This window comes from Staurois parvus, unplaced genomic scaffold (genome assembly GCF_062004578.1).
Source record: "Staurois parvus isolate SC_StPar_1 unplaced genomic scaffold, SC_StPar_1.0 ptg000053l, whole genome shotgun sequence".
Lineage (NCBI taxonomy): Eukaryota > Metazoa > Chordata > Amphibia > Anura > Ranidae > Staurois > Staurois parvus.
The window spans coordinates 4,812,379-4,832,810 of record NW_028317849.1 but is presented as its reverse complement, the minus strand read 5'-3'; the positions used below and the strand labels follow the sequence as shown (position 1 = coordinate 4,832,810).

Here is a 20,432-nt window from a genome sequence, read left to right as displayed (position 1 = left end):
TATAGTATACAGTTTTGGAAGCACAAGGAATCAAAATCATCTATAGCTGACAGCTAATGCACAGTACCTGGTACTGGACAGTGCCCGCAGTCAGTCCATCAAGCTGTTTGCTGAGCTGTTGCAGTTGGGTGTTGATGTTGTCCATTTCTGCACACATCTTCTTGTACTTCTTGAGATCAGAATCAAACTCTCGCTTGTACTCCTGCCGTTGAATGTCTGAAGTGATGGGTGGATAGACGCTATATAAAGAAAATGTCAGCAGAACAATAAAGAAAATTTGCAATTAAAAATTCTCTTCAACATTGTGTACTCTTTTGCATGTAATTATGACAGTCTTTTGCTACATTACAAAGAATAATCTTTATATGTGGCCCCTTTGGTGACATCATTTGAGGCCCCATATACCTTCTAAGTTGACAACCACTGTACTAGGCAGTGAATCTCTTAGAGTGCCATACAAGTCCAAATAGCCAGCACTCCATCCATTAATAAATATTAATACATACCAAGCTAAAGCAAAGGTAGCCCCAGCTGATATGTTTTGGCCAATCCTGGCCTAAATCATACTCAAAACTGCTGGGCTGCTACTTCTCATAAATACCTCCCAAAATCAAGGGAGGGATGACAGGATAACATGGACCAGAAAATTCACAGGTTGGTGAACCAAAATTATATACCAACAATCCCTAGCAAAAACCAGTATGAAATATCAATGCAACAATCAACAAAATAATATTCACAATGATACTATGGGAAAAGTGACTACGCTCATAATAATCTATTACAATCAACGTGTACAAGATGGACGCCCTCAAGATCATAAAGAATGATTAAAACCCAGCTCCGGACTCCCATCTTCCTACCATCCCTATCTCTCACCCCTTCTAACCCATCCTGCCAAGTGTTTAGTTTATCTCACCTGCTGAATTATAGTCACCTAAGCTGGGGGGAGGGAAGTCAGCAAGGGACCTGGATGGAGTTATCCAAGTCCCTCGCTGACACAGTTTCTGTCTGTGGGGACCATTAATCCAGTGCCGCAGATTGTCCTTCACTATTCGGTCCTCTTGACTTCCCTCTAGCCAGTTGTCTACTGGAGCTTGAGTGTACTCCAGCGGACAGCAAATGGGAACTGTTCACATCACATAGGCAGTAAGGTAGGTGCCCGAATGAAGGACACCAGCAGGAAGTGAACTGAGAAGAGAAGGACCTGACCCTAAATGATCACAGCCTAAAATACGTGAAATCGGAGATTTAGAAAGACTTTTTTTTTCACCCTAGTGATCAGTGGGAGGGGTAGGAGATGGATTAATTTTATCCCAGGCTTAAACTTTAAATATGTCAACCTAAATACCAATTAAAGTAGAAGGAAAGGCATCACAATACCTCACCAGTTACATGCTCCTCACCCTTAGCACTGATCCACCCTGTATATAATTTGTAATATATAACTTCCTACTGTTCAGTTTTTAGAGGACATAGCTCTCTGTACAGTGGAGGGTCCAACAACAGTGCTGAATATCAAGGAGCTATGACGCCATGCCACCAGCATCCATATTTCCCAAGGTTGCCAAGTGCCAACCATCAACTGCCTCCCTCTGTACTGCTTCTCCCCACCATCGTCAGACCTGCCTGTACTACCTGTCCCCACCATCAACTGCCCCTCCCCCCATACTGTCTGCAGCCACCATCAATTGCTCCCCTGTACTTCCTGTCCCCACCATCAACTGCCCCTCCCCCCGTACTGTCTGCGCTCACCATAAATTGCTCCCTTGTACTGCCTGTCCCCATCATCAGCTGCCCCACCCTTTGTACAGCTTTTGTGTTTTCCTTCCAATGACACCACCGATACAGGGGAATTTTTTCCTAAAAATTATGCTGAGACATTCTTCTCTCCCCAGTGTTAGCGGTAGCTTGTGGGTACAGTACGAGGACCTGGGCTTATGTGTTTAGAGTAACGCAGTGAATAGTCACAGGTTCTGTATATCAATGGTGGTGGGATTTTTTAGGTGTGGTTAAAAATGGACAGAGTCAGTAGGGGTTTTTTTCATTTTGAAAATCTGATCACTTTGTTTTAAATACATGTTTATTAATGAGATGCATTATTGGTGAGGAATTTTCCCTTACCATATCTGAGGAGTTGGGAACATAGGAATGACGTTTACAATGAATTAGGAAGAGAAAATAATGCTGCACCTCAATGCCCTTTCATGGACAACACTCATATACTGATACATTTTATTAACACTCTTGTATTGTGGCCTTTTGAGTATCTACTGAGATCACCTCTTTAAAAATATGGTTTTCAAAGGTTAATTATTTTAAACTAATAGAAATTCTGATCTTTACAATAGCAGGCTCTACTTTTGATTCTATTGGAAAAAAAAATTACTTTGTCCAATGAATACAGGGTCCTCCTGAGCAACATGACAGCTGGAGCCCCTGTGCTTTTCACAGTTTCAGTTCTTAAAGGAACAATCCTACAAAATGTATCCTCTACCTTCCTTTGCCTTTTTTTTTGCTTTTTATCTGCTTGGTTCCATTTTTTATGAGCTTACCTGTCCCATTCTTCTTCATCTCTGTCATCTCCAGATTCAAATGCTGTTGTATAATCTGTTTCATACTGAGACTCGTCAAGTTCTGGATTCCTCCTCCATCTACGACCCCTGCGGACTGGAGGTCTACTTGTGCTGTGCTCTTGGGTCTCAGAAACTGATATAGGTGGGCTGTATTAGCAGAAAAATAAAGGACAGTATAAAAGTGTTGAGAATAAATGTCAACATTGTCCTGCAACTGGTCAGAGTCAGCTAGCATACAGTAGACTGGATTTAAACACTGGATATACTTAATGTATGTAAACTGGCAAAAAACACTAAAATAGAAATTAGAAACTACTATATAATCCAATCCTAGGAATCAAACTTTCATATATGAACACAATGGATCCACACATTGTGAATATTCCGAGAAGAAAATCATAGAGTGATAGATTGAGCTACGGAACTTTGTTATGACATTAGCAATGCCAGTGGGATCTTAGATGTACTTTGGTACACATCTGCACATACAGTATCAGCCAGGTAAACTAATTTCACAAATTATTTGTGCTTAGATAGAGTCAAATGCCACTTGTATTTTCAAAAGGGTCCATGCACACTAGGCACCTGAAAAAATGCCAGAACTTCTGGAAGAATTAAAGTGCCATTAAAAATGCTCATAATGGCTCGTATTGCACACTATACGCTTTTTTAAAACAAAAATTACCTTCTGCTCATTTTTTACTATAATCAATTTACACTTGAAAATGCTGAATACGCATCAAGTGTTTTGTCTGCTTGAAAGCTCCAATCAAAAACTTGCTTGTTATGGGGGTTTTTTTCCAGCCTGTAAACGCTCCTCTTCAAATATGCCTGTAAATGCCCAAATGTGCTTGGACATCATTTTACCCCTTGTACAATTCATTGGCAATACCTCATCTGGAATATGCAGTTCAGTTTTGGATACCAATTCACAAAAAGGATATCAGAGAACTGGATAACTGTGCAGAGAAGGGCAACCAAACTGATAGGAGGCATGGAGGACCTCAGCTATGAGGAAAGATTTTTTTCTCTCTTTAGAAAAGGTGATTAAAGTGATACTAAAGCTAAAAATTTTTTTTTACCTTAATGCATTTCTTGCTTTAAGGTAAAACACTTTTTATTTTTCTCTGCCCCCCTCTTCCCTGTGTGAAGGGAAAGATAGAGGATAATATATCCAGCGCTGTGCACAGCTGCATCTCTTCTCCCTGCCCTGCCCTCTACTTCCTCTTCACAGAGTACTCGAGCAACAGCAGGAGCCATTGGCTCCTGCTGCTGTCAATCAAATGCAGTAAGGAGGCAGTGTAGGGCAGGGCTAAGTCCTGCTGTGTGAGTCTACAGAACATGGCTCCATAGATACAATTCATGAGAAAGCAGACATTGTGTGCCTCCATAGCAAGCAGCTTACTTGACACACTAAAAAGAGATGGAGCCAAGATCCCCAGTGGGGGACACGAGAGGAGGAAGATCAGGCCGCTCTGTGCAATACCATTGCACAGAGCAGGTGAATATAACATGTTTGTTATTATAATTTAGCCTTTAGTAACATTTTAAGGGGAGATATGATCAACATATATAACTATATAAGTGGTCCATATAGTCAACTTTGTGTAGAGTTACTCACTTTCAGGTCATTACAGAAAATAAGGGGGCATTTAACCTTCACATTTTGAATGACTGTTTCACAGTAAGAGCTGTGAAAATGTGAACTAGATTTATTCAAGAGCTGGTTCGGGCCAGCTTAGTAGATTGTTTAATCTGGATGCATTCCTAAATGCAAAAAATACGTATATCTGGCTATTAATATTTAGAGGTAATAACAACAGAGGTAGTTGATCCAGGGAACATGAAATTGCCCACTGGAATGAATTCTATCGTGCTTTATTGTTTTTTTTTGCCTTCATTGGTATCAACTTTGGGTATAGGATTGTGTATACTGGGGTTTTCAATATCTTTTTTTTCTCTGTTGGTTGAACTAGATAGACTAGTGTTTTATTTTTCAACCGGTATAAGCAGCATGCCCAGTGTGCATGAGACCTTAACCCTATGTCTATCTAGTTTTGTTTGGGGAAGAGTTAGAGTCTTATTCAAGGTTTATTCCTGTCTGTCTACCTGTTGGGATGAGGACAGAAAGCAATAGGAGATATGTTAAATGGAAACACATCCAGCAATAAAGCTGATTTTTTTTGTAGTGTGCAGAAGGGTTAGAACCCCAGGAAGGAATCTTTTTTCAGTGTTCCATTTTAAAGCAAAGACACAATTTCCCTAATGGACACATGCAGCAATTAAATCCAACACTTCCCCGCTCTACCCAACACTTTTAAAAATGACTGAAATTGGACTTCTTCATTCTGCATTAACAGAGAAAACATATAGACATGCACATTTCTTTACTGATTATCATTATTTGGAAATAAATTCAGGTATTCTTGCTTCGTCATGTTCTTATATAATACTATTCCGGACCATTCACCTCTAGAAGCCACAAAGATAGTTCCAAGGTATATAAAAAAAAGTAAAAAGCAAAAGGTAATCCTAGTAATCTTTTCCTCTCTTTTATTAGAATAAGGGTTTATATCTGTGCAATTTAAATCTAACAGGACACTGAGAAGAAGTTTTTAAGTTCTTCATTTAATTAAGACAACATTCCAAAAAGTGTGGGGGGTAAAAAGTCTACACAAAATAGATGCCTATATTGATATTTGCAAAATGCATGGGTAGGTATCCAGTCTTTATTGTACTCACACATCGAACATATACCTGCTGGTGAGTGGGCTGTTAACTCTTTCTTCAAATTCATGCCTTGGTGGCTTATAGATACTGCTATTGCTCAGGGCCTTGACAGGATTCTGTGACTTTTCTGAGTAGATCATAGTTGCAGTTTCATCTGGAGCGCCACCTGGAACACTTTTCACCTAAGAAAATGAAAAAGATGATCATACATAGAGAAATTGTGACATTTGAAAACTGAGATGGTTAGAACTGACCTTAATGCTCAATTTCCTAAAGGAGTTTTGTACTCTATTTTATGAATCTTGAAATAAACTAATGTATATAATATTATTAGATGCGTGCTATTAAAAAAGTAAATGTGCAGTTTTTAAAAAAACATAGTCTCTAGATCCCTGGGGGCCAACATATGGTCCACAGGCAGGGGCGGACTGAAAACTCATGGGGCCCCCGAGCAATAGGGGATCATGGGGCCCCTGTGTCCTTGCCCAAACTCAAAAAAGCCTATGAAAAAGGTACTAGAGGCATCTCATGGGGCCCCCTACTGACCCCGGGCCCTCGGGCAGTGCCCAAGTTTCCAATTGGTCAGTCCGCCCCTGCCCACAGGTGTTCAGCATGCAGCTCACTGTGCTCCAAACCTCAGTGCAGTTCTGGAGCGCAGGGTGGTTTATACCTATATTTGACCTTGATCTTGTATAAGTGTAAACAAAGCCACTGGCTTGTTAAGTGAAGAACGATGATACATCCATGCTTCCTTCTGCTGTTCTCTCTAGTCCAACTGCTCTTCTCCCAAGCATATCCTCCCACTAGTCAAACCACTCCTATCATGGCCATTCCTCCTTTGTCAAGCTGCTACTCTCTTAGCCTCCTTTTTATTATTAAGTCACTCCTCTCATTTCCACCTCTCCCCCCATCAAACTGCTCCTCTCCCAGCCATATCCTATCAACAGTCAAGCCGCCCCTCTCCCAATAGCTTTACCCCAGTTGGACTGCTCATCTCCCTTCCCCAACACACATAGCAGTACCCTCCAGGGATTGCTGTGATGAATGGGTTTTTTTTTATCATCAGGCCTGTTCATAATGTATTAACAGATTTGAAGGTAAACAAAGCCACTCATATTATTGTGAGTAGGTTAAATGAGAATATTGGTGACTCATCACTGTACTCAATTTACAACTTAGTACTGTAGAATGTTCTGAGACACATATAATAATTCTTTAGTGTATATAGGCGATTTTGGAATAATTAAAGAGTAAAACATTTAGTGTGATTTTATTTTATCAAACAATGGCTTAAAATAACAATGTAATCATGTTATCATGAATAACAGTTCCATGTAGGTAAAACAGAAATATCAAAACAGAAGTTATAAAGATGTGTCACCCTTTTTTTCATGGCCGTTCTCTCATGTGCTTCTTGTCTTTTTCAAATGCAGCTTGAGTTTTTAGCAAGAAGAAAGAAGTAACATGCTTTTAGAGAATGCACCTGTTCCAGTCTGTCAGTTCTCTGAATAATCATAGTGTTTTCATGCTTTGCTTGTGTGTGTATGAGTGTGTGTAAAGCGCTCTTCGCATCTCTTAGGATGTCTTTTTATGATGCATGTATACGTCATAATTTGTGATCTTATGGCAAACAATACTGTTTAGCAGAGCAATTTCATTGAAGGGAGGGGATACTACATATATGGCCTTTTGATTGACAAGCCCATATGTAGTGGCTTCATTAGATGGCAATGTTGCATCAGCCTGCTCAGCCTCTCTGTTGAAATGATAAAGTATAAACTAAGAATCCATCTTTACAACATAATATCTCAATAATGTTGTATAACCAAAACTCTACTTATGTAACACATATTACCAACTTATAAAACATAAACGAAATACACACAGATACTATTAGAATATATATTATTTTATACTAATTCTGTTTTGGTTCACTCCCATGACATTCTATACCAAAGACCTTTTAACCAGCTATGCCCTTCTATAGAATATTCATCTTCCAGCTAGTTAGCTTAACTCCAAATATATTTTTCTGTCTCAGCTATAACTGAAGAATTTAACACTATCACTTGTTCAAGGCCAATCACACACTTTAATATTAACCGCTTGCCGACCAGCCACAGTACATATACTGCATCAGGGCGGCACCGCTGCGCAAAATCACGTACATATACATGATTTTGCATATCGGGTAGGGGGCGTGCGCGAGGTGCGTGACTGCCCTACCCACGCTGCCGATCGTGGCCGCGTGTGTCAATCACCGGGTCCCGGCCGGTGATTTCCTGCCGGATCCCGGTGAGTGCCGGAAAACACTGACACAGAGCACAGCTGCATTGTTTTCAATGCACCTCTGCTCCCTGTCAGTTTCCAGCACACTGTTCCGGAGAGCAGAGCTTAGCTTTCCGGGACAGCGTGTTCCTGTGAAGAATACCCCCCCGCCCACTAGTAAAACACCTCCACCCCTCACACAGTTAACCCTTTGATTGCCTAAAAAAGTTAAGTGTCAGTGGGTTTTTTTTGCACTGATTACTGTATTGGTGTCACTGGGGATGTCAGTGATCCCAAGTCAGTTTTCCCCCCAGTGTCAGAATGTTTGGCCGCAGTCCCGCCATAAGTCGCTGATCACCGCCATAAGTTGCTTATTACCAACATTATTGGTATAAAAAAAAAATTAAATTCCAGTATATATACCGCCATTTGTAAACACTATAACTTTCAAGTAAACCAATTAATTTACACGTATTGGGATGTTTTTTAGCAGACATGTTGCAGAATACATTTTGGCTGAAATTTATGACAAAATTTGATTTTTAAATTTTTTTACTGGACATGTTTTATAGAAAAAAAGTCGAAAATATATTTTTTTTCAGAATTGTCGGTCTTTTTTTTTATAGCACAAAAAATAAAAACCGCACAGACGATCACATACCACCAAAAGAAAGCTCAATTCGTGGGGAAAAAAAGATATACATTTCATTTTGGTGCAGCATTGCATGACTGCACAATTGTCAGTTAAAGTAAACCAGCGCCGTAACAGAAACCGCTTCTGTAACCGCTTCCTGACCACCCTAGAGCAGAAATACTGCTACAGGGCAGCACAGGTACGCAAAACCATATATATACACGTGATTTGCACTCCTGTGGTTTTCACGCCCCTCCCAGATAGCATCTGCTTGCCCCACAGTACACCAGTCATCACAATTAACCCCTTGTTTGCCAGGAAGACGCTCATACACAATAAACCTCCATTGTTAGTATAGTGTCTGAATGGATCACTATCTTTGATCAGATCAGCACTATACCAGCGTTCACATTAGTATAGCATCCCCAAAAATGCAGCGTTAGCGGGATCAGCCCTGGCACCTGCCAGCACCTGCGTTTAGCCCCTACGCTTACCCCCCCTTCTCCCACAGCAAGTGCAGTGTCAGTAGGTCACTGTCACTTGATACATTGCACACAAAACCGCAGTGTTGGCAGAATCAGGCCTGATTTCTGTTGGCAGTTGCCGGTAAATTTTGATGACTCTCAAATGCAGAAGAGTGTCAGTACTAGTGCCGCGCTACCTTTTGGTGAACTGGCGAGCACCAGCCATCTAGTATATCCTGGTCTTTCACATACCTCTTAGATTGTAAGCTCCCAGGATCAGGCCCTCCTAACCCTCTTGTATTGAACTGTATTGTTGCTGTATTGTCTCCCATTATATTGTAAAGCGCTGAGCAAAATGTTGGCAGTATATAAATCCTGTATAATAATAATAATACCAGCACTGCAGTATGATTTGGTGACGTGGCGAGTCCCATAAGTGTAGTGCAAGCTGGTGCGTGGGCGAGCACAAGTATTGTCCCGCAACCACCAAGAATTCGCACACAGGCCTGTAGAGCCCCTAGTATCCTCCGGATGTGCTTACAAATCCCAATTGGCAAGCCCACAAAACTACTCCCCTTGATTTTATTGGAGCTGTTTTTCACGGAAGATCTGTATGCATTGATTGTGGATCAAAGCAATTTATATGCACACAATTTATTGCTGCCAACCCAAATTCAAACCTTGCCAGACCATTCGCATGGAAACCCATTACAGTTTCCGAATTAAAATTTTTTTGGGGGCCTAACCCTCAACATGGGCATTACTAAAAAAAATTAATTGCGGTTGTATTGGTCCACAGACATTATTCATCATATGCCCGTGTTCTCTGCTGCCGTGGCCAGGCATAGATATGAGAGTATAATGTGTTTTATGCATTTCAATGACAACGTCCTCGGGGTGACCCTGAATTTGACCGGCTCCACAAAATTCAGCCCCTCACAAATCACCTTAACCAAAAATTTGCAGATGTCTATACTCCGCAGCAAAAAATCCGCGTTGATGAGTCCCTCATTAATTTTTCTGGCCGTCTTGCATTTAAACAATTTCTCCCCAGCAAGCGTGCCAGATATGGGGTCAAGATGTTAAAGACCTGTGAGAGGGCAACAGGCTATACATATAAGTTTTGGATTTACGAGGGATTCACGTGGAGCCCCCCTGATGCCCAGACTACATGGGGAGCAGTGGCAAGATAGTTTGGGACTTGGTGTCATCCTTTTTCCATATGGGATACCAATTATACGTGGACAATTTTTATTGAGGCTTGCCACTATTTAGACATTTGTACAATCTTGGAACTGGCACTTGTGGCAAAGTGTGACCTAATGTGTGCCCACCATTAGAAGTGGGTGGATGCAGGGCGGTATATTCTAATGGTGGGTATACCACACACTTTTTCTGGCAGAGATTTCTTGTCTTTTTTTCATTCAGTCCACAGGCTGCATACAAAAAAAAAAAGAACATAACATATACAGTAATACCTCGGTTTACGAATGCCTCTGTTAATGTAATTTTCAGTTCATGTAATTTTCAATCCATTGAAAATAATGCCTCGGTTTACAAATTTTTTACACATTTTTATTACAATACTAAGTTTATATCAGTGCTGATTTTTAAATGCAATTGCCGTCTTTTTTTCTTCTTCACTATAGCTCACAACATTAGCTGTCAGTTTCCCGGAGCCTAAGGATACTTTGTATCTTTTAAGAAACTGAAAGGAAACATTGTATTTGTTAAGAGACTGAAAGGAAACATTGTATCTTTTAACTTGGGGAAATAAACTAAAAGAAGCTTTCTCTCTTTCAGCTGGAGGGGGAAAGTGACTGCTGAATTTCTGAACTACTGTATAGTGAAGAAAAAAAAAAAGGGTAGTTACATTTAAAAACTGGTACCTGACAGCTGAGTGAATTCCCTGCAATTAAAAAATTTTTTTTTAATTGCCAGCAATTCTTTTACATTCAGCTGTCAGTGGGGAACCCTGCTGACAGCTGAAACATGGTTGTCACTACTAAAATACTGCAGGAGTTAATAAAATAACGCAGTATTTTAGTAGCGCTAATTGTTTTCTGACCTTCGGAATGGATTAATTGGTTTTCAATGCATTCCTATGGGAAACAGTGTTTCAGCTTACAAAATGTCCTGCAGAATGAATTAAATTTGTAAACCGAGGTACTGTACATCACTGGACTTTGAATGGTTATACCAGGATGATGCCTACAGCTGCAGGCATCATCCTGGTATCATTTTTTTCAGCCAGTGATCAGCTTTCATATAAAATCCTGTTGGCTAATTAGCTGCAGGATTGCTTTTACAAGCAGTGGTAGACGATGCCCCCCTCCCTCACTGCCTTCCACGGTCTTCTTGGGCAGTCCCGTGCCATCGGGGGAACCTGAGAATGCAGCCGGTGTTTCTGCCAGCTGACCATAGAGCTGATTGGAGACCAGAGTAGTGCCAATCTTCTCTATAGCCTAAGAAATTGGAAGCTACGAGCATTTCATCACTTCAGTTTCACAGGATATAAACAGCGCCATTTGTAATTTGAGAAAGCATCTGATCACACCGATCTTGGTTTGATTAGATAATGTAAGGGCAGAGAAGATATCTAGAGTCTGATAGAACCCAGATTTCTTGAAAAAGAATATATGACAATGCCCATTGAAGTTATAGGAGATATTTGCATTCTCTGTGATAGCATTAAAAGTGATAAAAAAAAAATGAAGGGGACAGTGTAAAAATAAAAAATAACTTAAAAAAAAAAGAAAGTACCCTCGCACACGCGCATCTGCGTTCGTGAGCGTTGACCCTGTGCCAGTATGGACACAGCGGTTGCACCATGCATGTGAGGTATCGCCACAAATGTCAGATCAAAGGCAGTAATTCTAACACTAGACTTCCTCTGTAAATCTAATATGGTAGCTTGTAAAGGCTATTGGATATTAAAAACGTAAGCAGTTTGTTGCCATTGCAGGGGGCATGCGCAGTTTTAAAGCATATCATGTTTGGTATTTATTTAGTCGGTATACCATCATCCTTTATATTTTACCAAATAATTGGCCAATATATTGTGCTTTTGTGCATTAAAAGTAAAAAAAGTGTATTTTTTTAAACAATTTGCGTTTGAAAAATCTCTGCGCAAGTACTTTGTGACATAAAAAATTGCAGCACCCACCATTTTATTCACTAGGGTGTTTGATTTAAAAAATATATAATGTTTGGGGTTTAAATTAATTTCCTAGCAAAAAATACAGATTTTTTTCATGTGAACAAAAAGTGTCAGAAAAGGCTTGGTCTTCAGGTGGTTAGAAGAGTGAGTGATGTGTGGCATAAATGTCTAATGCTGGGCATAAAATGCCCCCACCCCCCAAAACAACCCCTTTTTGGAAAGTAGACACTCCAAGTTTTGGCAGTCTAGCCAAGTACAGGACCCCAAAATCCAATAAGCATCATCAGGCTTTTAAAGGGCTTTATTTCTTCATTACACTTCCTAACTACCTATCACAGTTTCGGAGGCACTGAAATGCCAGGATAGCACCAACCCCCCCCAAATGACCCCTTTTTGGAAAGTAGACACCCCAAGGAATTTGATCAGAAGCATGGTGAGTATTTTGCAGATCTCGTTTGTTGCCACAAGTTTTTGAAAATTGAAGAAAAAAAACAAAAACATATTTTTTCTTTTCTTTTTTTATATTTCAAAACCTTGTGAGATAAAATGAGATCTGCAAAATACTCACAATGCCTATTTTTAAATTCCTTGGGGTGTCTACTTTCCAAAAAGGGGTAATTTGGGGGGTGGGTTCGGTGCTATCCTGGCATTTTAGGGCCTTTGAAACTGGGATAGGTATGAGGAAATGAAATGAGGAAGTTACGCACCTTTAGGCTTTCAAAGTGGTCATTGGATTTCAGGATCCTGTATGTGGCTAGGCTCCCAAAAAGTCTCACACATGTGGTATCCCCATACTCGGTAGAAGTAGCAGAATGTATTTTGGGGTGTAATTCCACATATACCCATGGCTTGTGTGAGAAATTACATTTAAATAACAATTTTGTGTAAAAAAAAAAAAAGTTTTTGTCATTTTCCAGAAACTTGTGGAAAAACAATAAATCTTCCATGCGCTCAATATGCCTCTCAGCAGATAGCTTAGGGTGTCTACTTTCCAAAAAGGGGTCATTTGAGGGTGTTTGTACTATTCTGGTATTTTAGCACCTCAAGAAATGTGATGAGTAGTCAGAAACTAAAAGCTGTGTAAATTCCATTATCTATACCAGCAATGGGCAAACTACGGCCCGCGGGCCGTATACGGCCCGGCGGACCTTTTAATCCGGCCCGCGGAGAATGTGAGAGGAGCTAGGCTCCTCTCACAGTCCGCCCTGAAGACCGGTGTAGCATGAAAATCTGTCTCTTATGAGGATCTGTCCCCCTCGACGTATCTTCGCATGTGCCGGAGATCGCCGATCGGCTGCTAATGCCTGAAACTGGCACATGCGCAGATACGTCGAGGGGGACAGATCCTCATAGGAGACAGATTTTCATGCTACACCGGAGAACACGGCGAGAGGAACGCGCGGAGCAAAGGTAAGTGAATTGACACAGGGGGGACTTGGGGACATAATATGGGGAATGAATTACTATAGGGGGGATGAATTAATAGGAGGGATGAATTACTATAGGGGGGATGAATTACTATAGGGGGGACGAATTGCTATAGGGGGGACGAATTACTATATGGGGGATGAATTACTATGGGGGATGAATTACTATAGGGAGGATGAATTACTATATGGGGGATGAATTACTATGGGGGATGAATTACTATGGGGGATGAATTACTATGGGGGATGAATTACTATATGGGGGATTAATTACTATGGGGGATGAATTACTATATGGGGGATGAATTACTATGGGGGATGAATTACTATGGGGGATGAATTACTATATGGGGGATGAATTACTATAGGGGGGGTGAATTACTATGGGGGATGAATTACTATAGGGGGGATGAATTACTATATGGGGGATTAATTACTATGGGGGATGAATTACTATATGGGGGATGAATTACTATGGGGGATGAATTACTATGGGGGATGAATTACTATATGGGGGATGAATTACTATGGGGGATTAATTACTATGGGGGATGAATTACTATATGGGGGATGAATTACTATGTGGGGGATGAATTACTATGTGGGGGATGAATTACTATGGGGGATGAATTACTATATGGGGGATGAATTACTATAGGGGAGATGAATTACTATATGGGGGATTAATTACTATGGGGGATGAATTACTATATGGGGGATGAATTACTATGGGGGATGAATTACTATGGGGGATGATTTACTATATGGGGGATTAATTACTATGGGGGATGAATTACTATGGGGGATGAATTACTATATGGGGGATGAATTACTATGTGGGGGATGAATTACTATGTGGGGGATGAATTACTATGGGGGATGAATTACTATAGGGGGGATGAATTACTATATGGGGGATGAATTACTATATGGGGGATGAATTACTATGGGGGATGAATTACTATATGGGGGATGAATTACTATGGGGGATGAATTACTATGGGGGATGAATTACTATATGGAGGATTAATTACTATGGGGGATGAATTACTATATGGGGGATGAATTACTATATGGGGGATGAATTACTATAGGGGGGATGAATTACTATGGGGGATGAATTACTATGGGGGATGAATTACTATGGGGGATGAATTACTATATGGGGGATTAATTACTATGCTTACTATGGGGGAATATTACTATACTTACTTGGATGACACATACACATCATTCATCTACTCTTGGTCCGGCCCCCGGGTCCAATATATGAACCCATTGCGGCCCTCAAGTCAAAAAGTTTGCCCACCCCTGATCTATACCATAGTTTATAGACGCTATAACTTTCAAACAAAGCAATAAATATACACTTATTGGGATTTTTTAACCAAAAACATGTAGCAGAATACATTTTGGCCTACGTTTATGACGAAATTTTAGGTTTTTTTGGATATTTTTTATGACAGAAATGAGAAAATATTGTTTTTTTCTCAAAATATTTTTTTGTTTATAGCGCTAAAAAAAAAAAGCACACAGGTGATCAAATACCACCAAAGGAGAGCTCTATTTGTGTGAATAAAAGGACATAAATTTAATTCATGTACCATATTGCATGACCGCGCAATTGTCCGTTAAACTAGCGCAGCGCTGTATAGTAAAAACATGGCATAGATTGCAGTATCTATACCATAGTTTGTAGACGCTATAACTTTCACACAAAGCAATCAATATACACTTATTGGGATTTTTTTTACCAAAAACATGTAGCAGAATACATTTTGGCCTAAATTTATAACTAACTTTGATTTTACTATATATTTTTTATAGCCGAAAGTAAAAAATATAGTTTTTCTTTCAAATTTTTGATCTTTTTTTGTTTATAGTGCGAAAAATAAAAAGCGCACAGGTGATGAAACACCACCGAAAGAAAGCTCTATTTGTGAAAAAAAGAACATTTTGTTTGGGTACAGCATTGCATGACTGCGCAATTATTAGTTGAATTAGTGCAGCGCCGAGTAGCAAAAAGAGGCCTGGTCATTAAGGGGGGTAAATCCTCAGGAGGGCAAGTGGTTAATTATGATTAATCATAAAAAGCAAATATTTTGCAAGCTTGCCATCAATATAATATAAATGCCGAATTATGAATTTGGAATGTTTAACAAGTACTATGAATAGATTTGTTTAAAAACACAAATCCATTCACATTTTTTTAGAAGAAAATATAAATATAGACATTTATGAAAGAAAAACATTTTTGGTGTATTTTATATTTGAGGTATTTTATACACAAATAACATCTAAATAAGTCTTCTCCCATATGACAGGCCTTGTGAACTCTGCCATGCCAGGGATGGTGACTCTTTACGTACAGCTTCAACACTTTTATGCAAGGCTTGCAGGAACTGGATGGCCTCCACTGGGACCTCACCTCATTAGAAGCTTTATGCTTGCTTGAAACAGATTGCCCACGTGCCGTCTCTAAATTGTACAACATCTATCTCTCTGGAGTTTTTCCTAATCTTCCCTTCTATGTCTAAAATTGGGAGCAGGAACTGAGGCATCCTCTCTCTGAAGAGGATTGGGACAGATCCTTCCTCTTTGCTTTCAAACTAACCATAGGTTCACAAGCCCAAGAAAAAAACTTCAGACATTTAACCAGGTGGTATAGAAGCCCAGAAATTTTGCACAACATCATGCCATTGATCCCTGACGGATGGGGATGTGGGGAGCTAGGGGGCATGTACCTGTTCTTATGGTGATCCTATTCCCATATCAGACCTTTCCGGAAATCTGTTTTTTATCTATGTCATCAATTACAGGGAGAGCCTGCCTCAAAATGCCAGAAGTAACTCTCTTGTCAGTCATACCGGGGTGAACAGGGGCAGACTGACCATTTGGAAACTTGGGCACTGCCCGAGGACCCGGGGTCAGTAGGGGGCCCCATGAGATGCCCAAGGTACCTTTTTCATAGGCATTTTTGAGTTTGGGCAAGGACACAGGGGCCCCATGATCCCCTATTGCCCGGGGGCCCCATGAGTTGTCAGTCCACCCCTGGGCGTGAATTAAGAAAATAGAAAAAGGGTTTTAATTTGTTTCCTTTCCAGACACTGGAAAACAACCAATGTCTCTACTATTAGGGAATGGGTGACAGAACTTAACAGTATTATGAGTATGAAGGAGCGAATTGCCTACCTTCATGACAGCTACCTGAAGCTCCTGGAACTGTGGTAGTATACCTGGATTGACTTTTTAAATTCGGCTAAACTACTACACTTTCTTTAACCATCAACCACCAACATAAACACAGTCCTCTGCTCAACATCCCAACTAGCCTGATCAGCCCCTTTTCGGATGCCCCCTCCTTCACATTTTTTTTCTTTTTTTTTCTCTGGCATTAGAATGCATTAACACAGGGATGTGGGAATGCGTGGTAACGTTTCTAGTGTCATTGCGTGCTAATAAGCATTTTTTCACTTTTAGGTGTTTTTCATGCTCAAAAGCTCCTCGCCTGAACGCACAAGTGATGGTTTTTTTTCTGCCTGTAAGCTAAACTCCTGAAAACTCCTATAGTGTGCATGAACACAGGCTAACATGGAGGGGAGTTTACAGGCAGAGAAATATAAAAGCTCAAAACAGCTCAAATGTCTGTAGGAACAGCTTCTTTGAGCTGCAGTGTGCATGAGTCCTTATGATGTCCTTGCAAGGTTGCCCAAGCAGGAAAAGCGTACAAGGTCAGGAAATTAGGTACCTGGGTAATGTTGCGGGTAGTCCAACAGACAAAGGACTCTGCTCCATGCCCATGTGGGAATAGTGTGTTTTTGAAGATAGGCAACACGGATAAAAGGGGGGGGGCATCAACAAGTATCATACCAAATCCCAAAGCCTCAGGCTATATAGCATCAGAGAGCTTTAGAGGGATAGGCATACATTATTAGGAAGCCAAAGTGAAACAGTTAGCGGAATTGGACCACAATGAGATTTGTGTGGCTTTGTATTATTTTCCTTTTTTTTTCAATAGAGTTTTATTGGGTTCTCACATTAAATATATAACATGGTACTAGGTTAGGCATGATATAAAGAAAATCTTCAGCTGTACATGTATAGCACACATAAATGAGTAAGCACGCACTATATCCTAGCATCAGGTGTGTAAACTATATGGGGACTGAGATGAAGTTAACCTTGGCAAACTGTACTCAAGTGTATCTAGGATTTGAAAAGACTAAAAAGCAGCAGAGAAAGAGAACACTAGAAAGAAAAGTAAAAGTATGTGAGTAGAAGGCAGGATAAAAAAGGTATCTGTTACCCGCTCAGAACAATAGAAGTAAAAAAATAAACCCTTCCAGTGTATAATTTTAAGAGTTTTTTTTTAATGGTAGGTGGGAGAAAGTGCTTTATCCAAGGGGCCCAGATCTTCTCAGAGCTGGGTGTTCTATCTAGCAATTTTGCTGTCATTTTTTACATCTCATGGAAATTTAGGACTATTGCCATAGCAATAGTTTATTTAGTATCTGTAAAAATGATTACCAATAGATTAATCTGAAGAGATGTCAGTTGAGGTTTGGTTGAGTAGTGCTTCTTGCAAGTCTGGGTTAAGCAGGTGGCTTAGAAGGATGACTATATGCTTTTATACCTTAGTCCACAGGGCAAATATGCACAAAAGTGTTAGAGACTGGTCATCCACAAATACATGAAGACATGTACCCTGGAAAAAATTTTGGAACTCTTGATGGCACTAGGTACCACCTCGAGAAAAGTTAAAAGTTTGTCTCTAATACAAGGACATGTTGGTAATAGGATTTAGTGGCTGCCCATATCTGTAACCATATTTCTTCTCCAAGTAAGGCACCCAAGTCTGCTTTCCATTTCTGAAGGTATGTCAGTGATGGTGTTTGAGGGGAGGTCAGTAGTGATAGGTAAAGCAAGGAAAAGAGACCTGTGCTGTGTGGGTCATTCTGACATTTCAATTTGAATTGTGTGAAGGTGTCACAGGCCTGTTGTATGTTGGCAGTGGTGTGAATAAAATTCCTAATGTAAAGATACTGAGAAACTCTGTATGGGAAAGTTCAAATGTGTCTTGAAAGAACTGAAAAGATTTAAAGTGAGGAATCCAAGGAATAGAATTTATAGAGATGAGTATTATTCATTTGATTCTAGAAATAAAGAAACGCTGACTGGTAAAGTGTGAAAATAATGTGAAGCTTTAGGAAAAGGGTCATTTTTAGTGCATTTATGCAGCTTATCAACGAAAGGAATGGAAATTTCCAAGTAAACGTGTGGTCAAGGACATCAGCAAAAATATTTTTATTGCTGAAAAAAGTTAGGTGTAGGGTGGAGTCAGTTTTTTGCCCAGATAGTCCAGCTCCCAGGATGCCCAGCTATAAGGGAAATGAGACTGGATTCAGGAAACCAGCTCATGAGAGAATGTGACAGTAAAGGACAAGTCTGGTAAGAGTTTTAGCGAGAACTAGAAGGGTGTCATCTGCAAATAAATTACCTTTATAATGAAGGCCAATAATGGAGGCCACCATTAGAGACTCCAGTAATGTCAGGGTGGTCCGTGATTGTAATTGAAAGGGGCTTTATGGTCTAGATGAAAAGGTTCAGGGATAACCCTGTTGCATACCACAGAAAATACTGAATGGTTGAGAATGGTACCCAGTATACTGTACTGTAGCAGAGGGAGTATAAAGCAGATATTCGTGAGAATATTGACTCACTGAAGACCCATCTGGGAAGTACATAGCACAAATAGACTCAAATGCTTTGTAACTATCAAGAGATAAAGAGAAACACTTTGCATTTATGCAAGAAGTGAATAGGATGGATAGCCTTTCTAATATTTTTCCCAGCTTGGTGCCTGGGAACAAAGCTCACTTGATCGCTATGGATTAGGGTCTGGGGGTATTATTCCTGAACCAGGAAATTTGCTCAACAATTTTAAGCCCACGTTCGATAAGGAGATTAGATGGAACTGTTGGGGGTTGGAGGCCATGTATGGACCTTGGGGAATTATAGCTCCAGTATATGCATCTGCAAGGAGGATAAGGAAGACAGGCTCCTGTTTTAAAGGCATTGACACAATTAGTCAAATGTGGTACCAGAAGTGAGGAATACAATATGGTCTGAGAAATCATCTGGTTCAGGTGTTTTTGGTGGCTTCAAGGCTTTTAAAGCTAAGGAAACCTCAGCTGCTGAGATATCTTTATTAAAAGTCTCAAGGAGATTTGTGGAGAAAGAGGAAAATTTGTTGGCTCTGTCCATTGAAAAGAAGAAGGATTGCGTTATAAAGAAGAGAGGAAATCTGCCAACAGGGAAAGAACTTTAGTGGGAAAAGAAGTAGGAATACCAGGTTTATTCTGCAGTTGAATTGGGTGAAAGGGACTCCCGTAAATGTTAACCCTCTTGGCCAACATGGGGCCACATTTATTTGTCCAAGAATAAATAATTGTATCAGTGAGCAAAAGGTCCCCTATTGCCCGGGGGCCCCATTAGTTGTCAGTCCGCCCCTGGGCACATGTACATTTGTTAGAAGGTGTAAGTTTAGATTTCCATGCCTCTTCAACATGACCCAAATAATGGAACAGTTTGCAAATTCTCTGTTAGGTTATGTTTCAGTGAAGGAGAGCTTCAAACAGCAAGTCCATATCATCAAGAGAAATAAAACGTCTGTTCATCCAAGGCACTAATTAAACTCAGGTCAGTTCCTAACTAATACAGTAATCCCTAATGTGATCCCCAAAACAAAATGGTACCTTTTTTAGTGTTCTGTCACCAGTATGCCTTTTCGCCCTGCAGCAGGCTCCCACAGCTGCGGGACAGAGCAAGCCCTGAACATCAGTCAACTCACATACATAAAGGCTCGTGGACAGCTGAGATGAATAATGTGGTCTAATTAGGTGAGATGTGGACCTAAGAATGAAGGCTTCAGTTCACCCAAAGCTCTACAAAGCCTATGGGCTCCAGGACCCAGAAGGGAATTTATTAAGATATGAAAAAACAAAAGGTTTGTATTCTCCATCTCAGTAACAAACCCTGCAGCCCTTTACCATGTGTAGGTGAAAAACCTAGGTGACATAAATGCACCATCTACAATTCTGCCAGTCAGGATTCGTATATATACTATTGCAGCATTTTTCCAAAACTTAACAGTGCATGTGTCCCACATCTCTA

The 20,432-nt window shown here is 40.2% G+C and overlaps 1 protein-coding gene across 2 annotated transcripts in view; it reads right to left on the bottom strand.

Annotated features, from left to right (window-relative positions):
* Positions 1–20,432, bottom strand: part of LOC149470089 (occludin-like) — a 95,917-nt gene that overhangs the window by 14,724 nt on the left and 60,761 nt on the right. For both annotated transcript variants that reach the window (XM_089667503.1, XM_089667498.1), the window contains exons 4-6: positions 5,334–5,488; positions 2,556–2,723; positions 68–239 (exon numbers count right to left, since the gene is read on the bottom strand). In XM_089667503.1, coding sequence (XP_089523629.1) covers positions 68–239; positions 2,556–2,723; positions 5,334–5,488 — 495 coding nt within the window. The remainder of the gene's footprint in view (positions 1–67; positions 240–2,555; positions 2,724–5,333; positions 5,489–20,432) is intronic.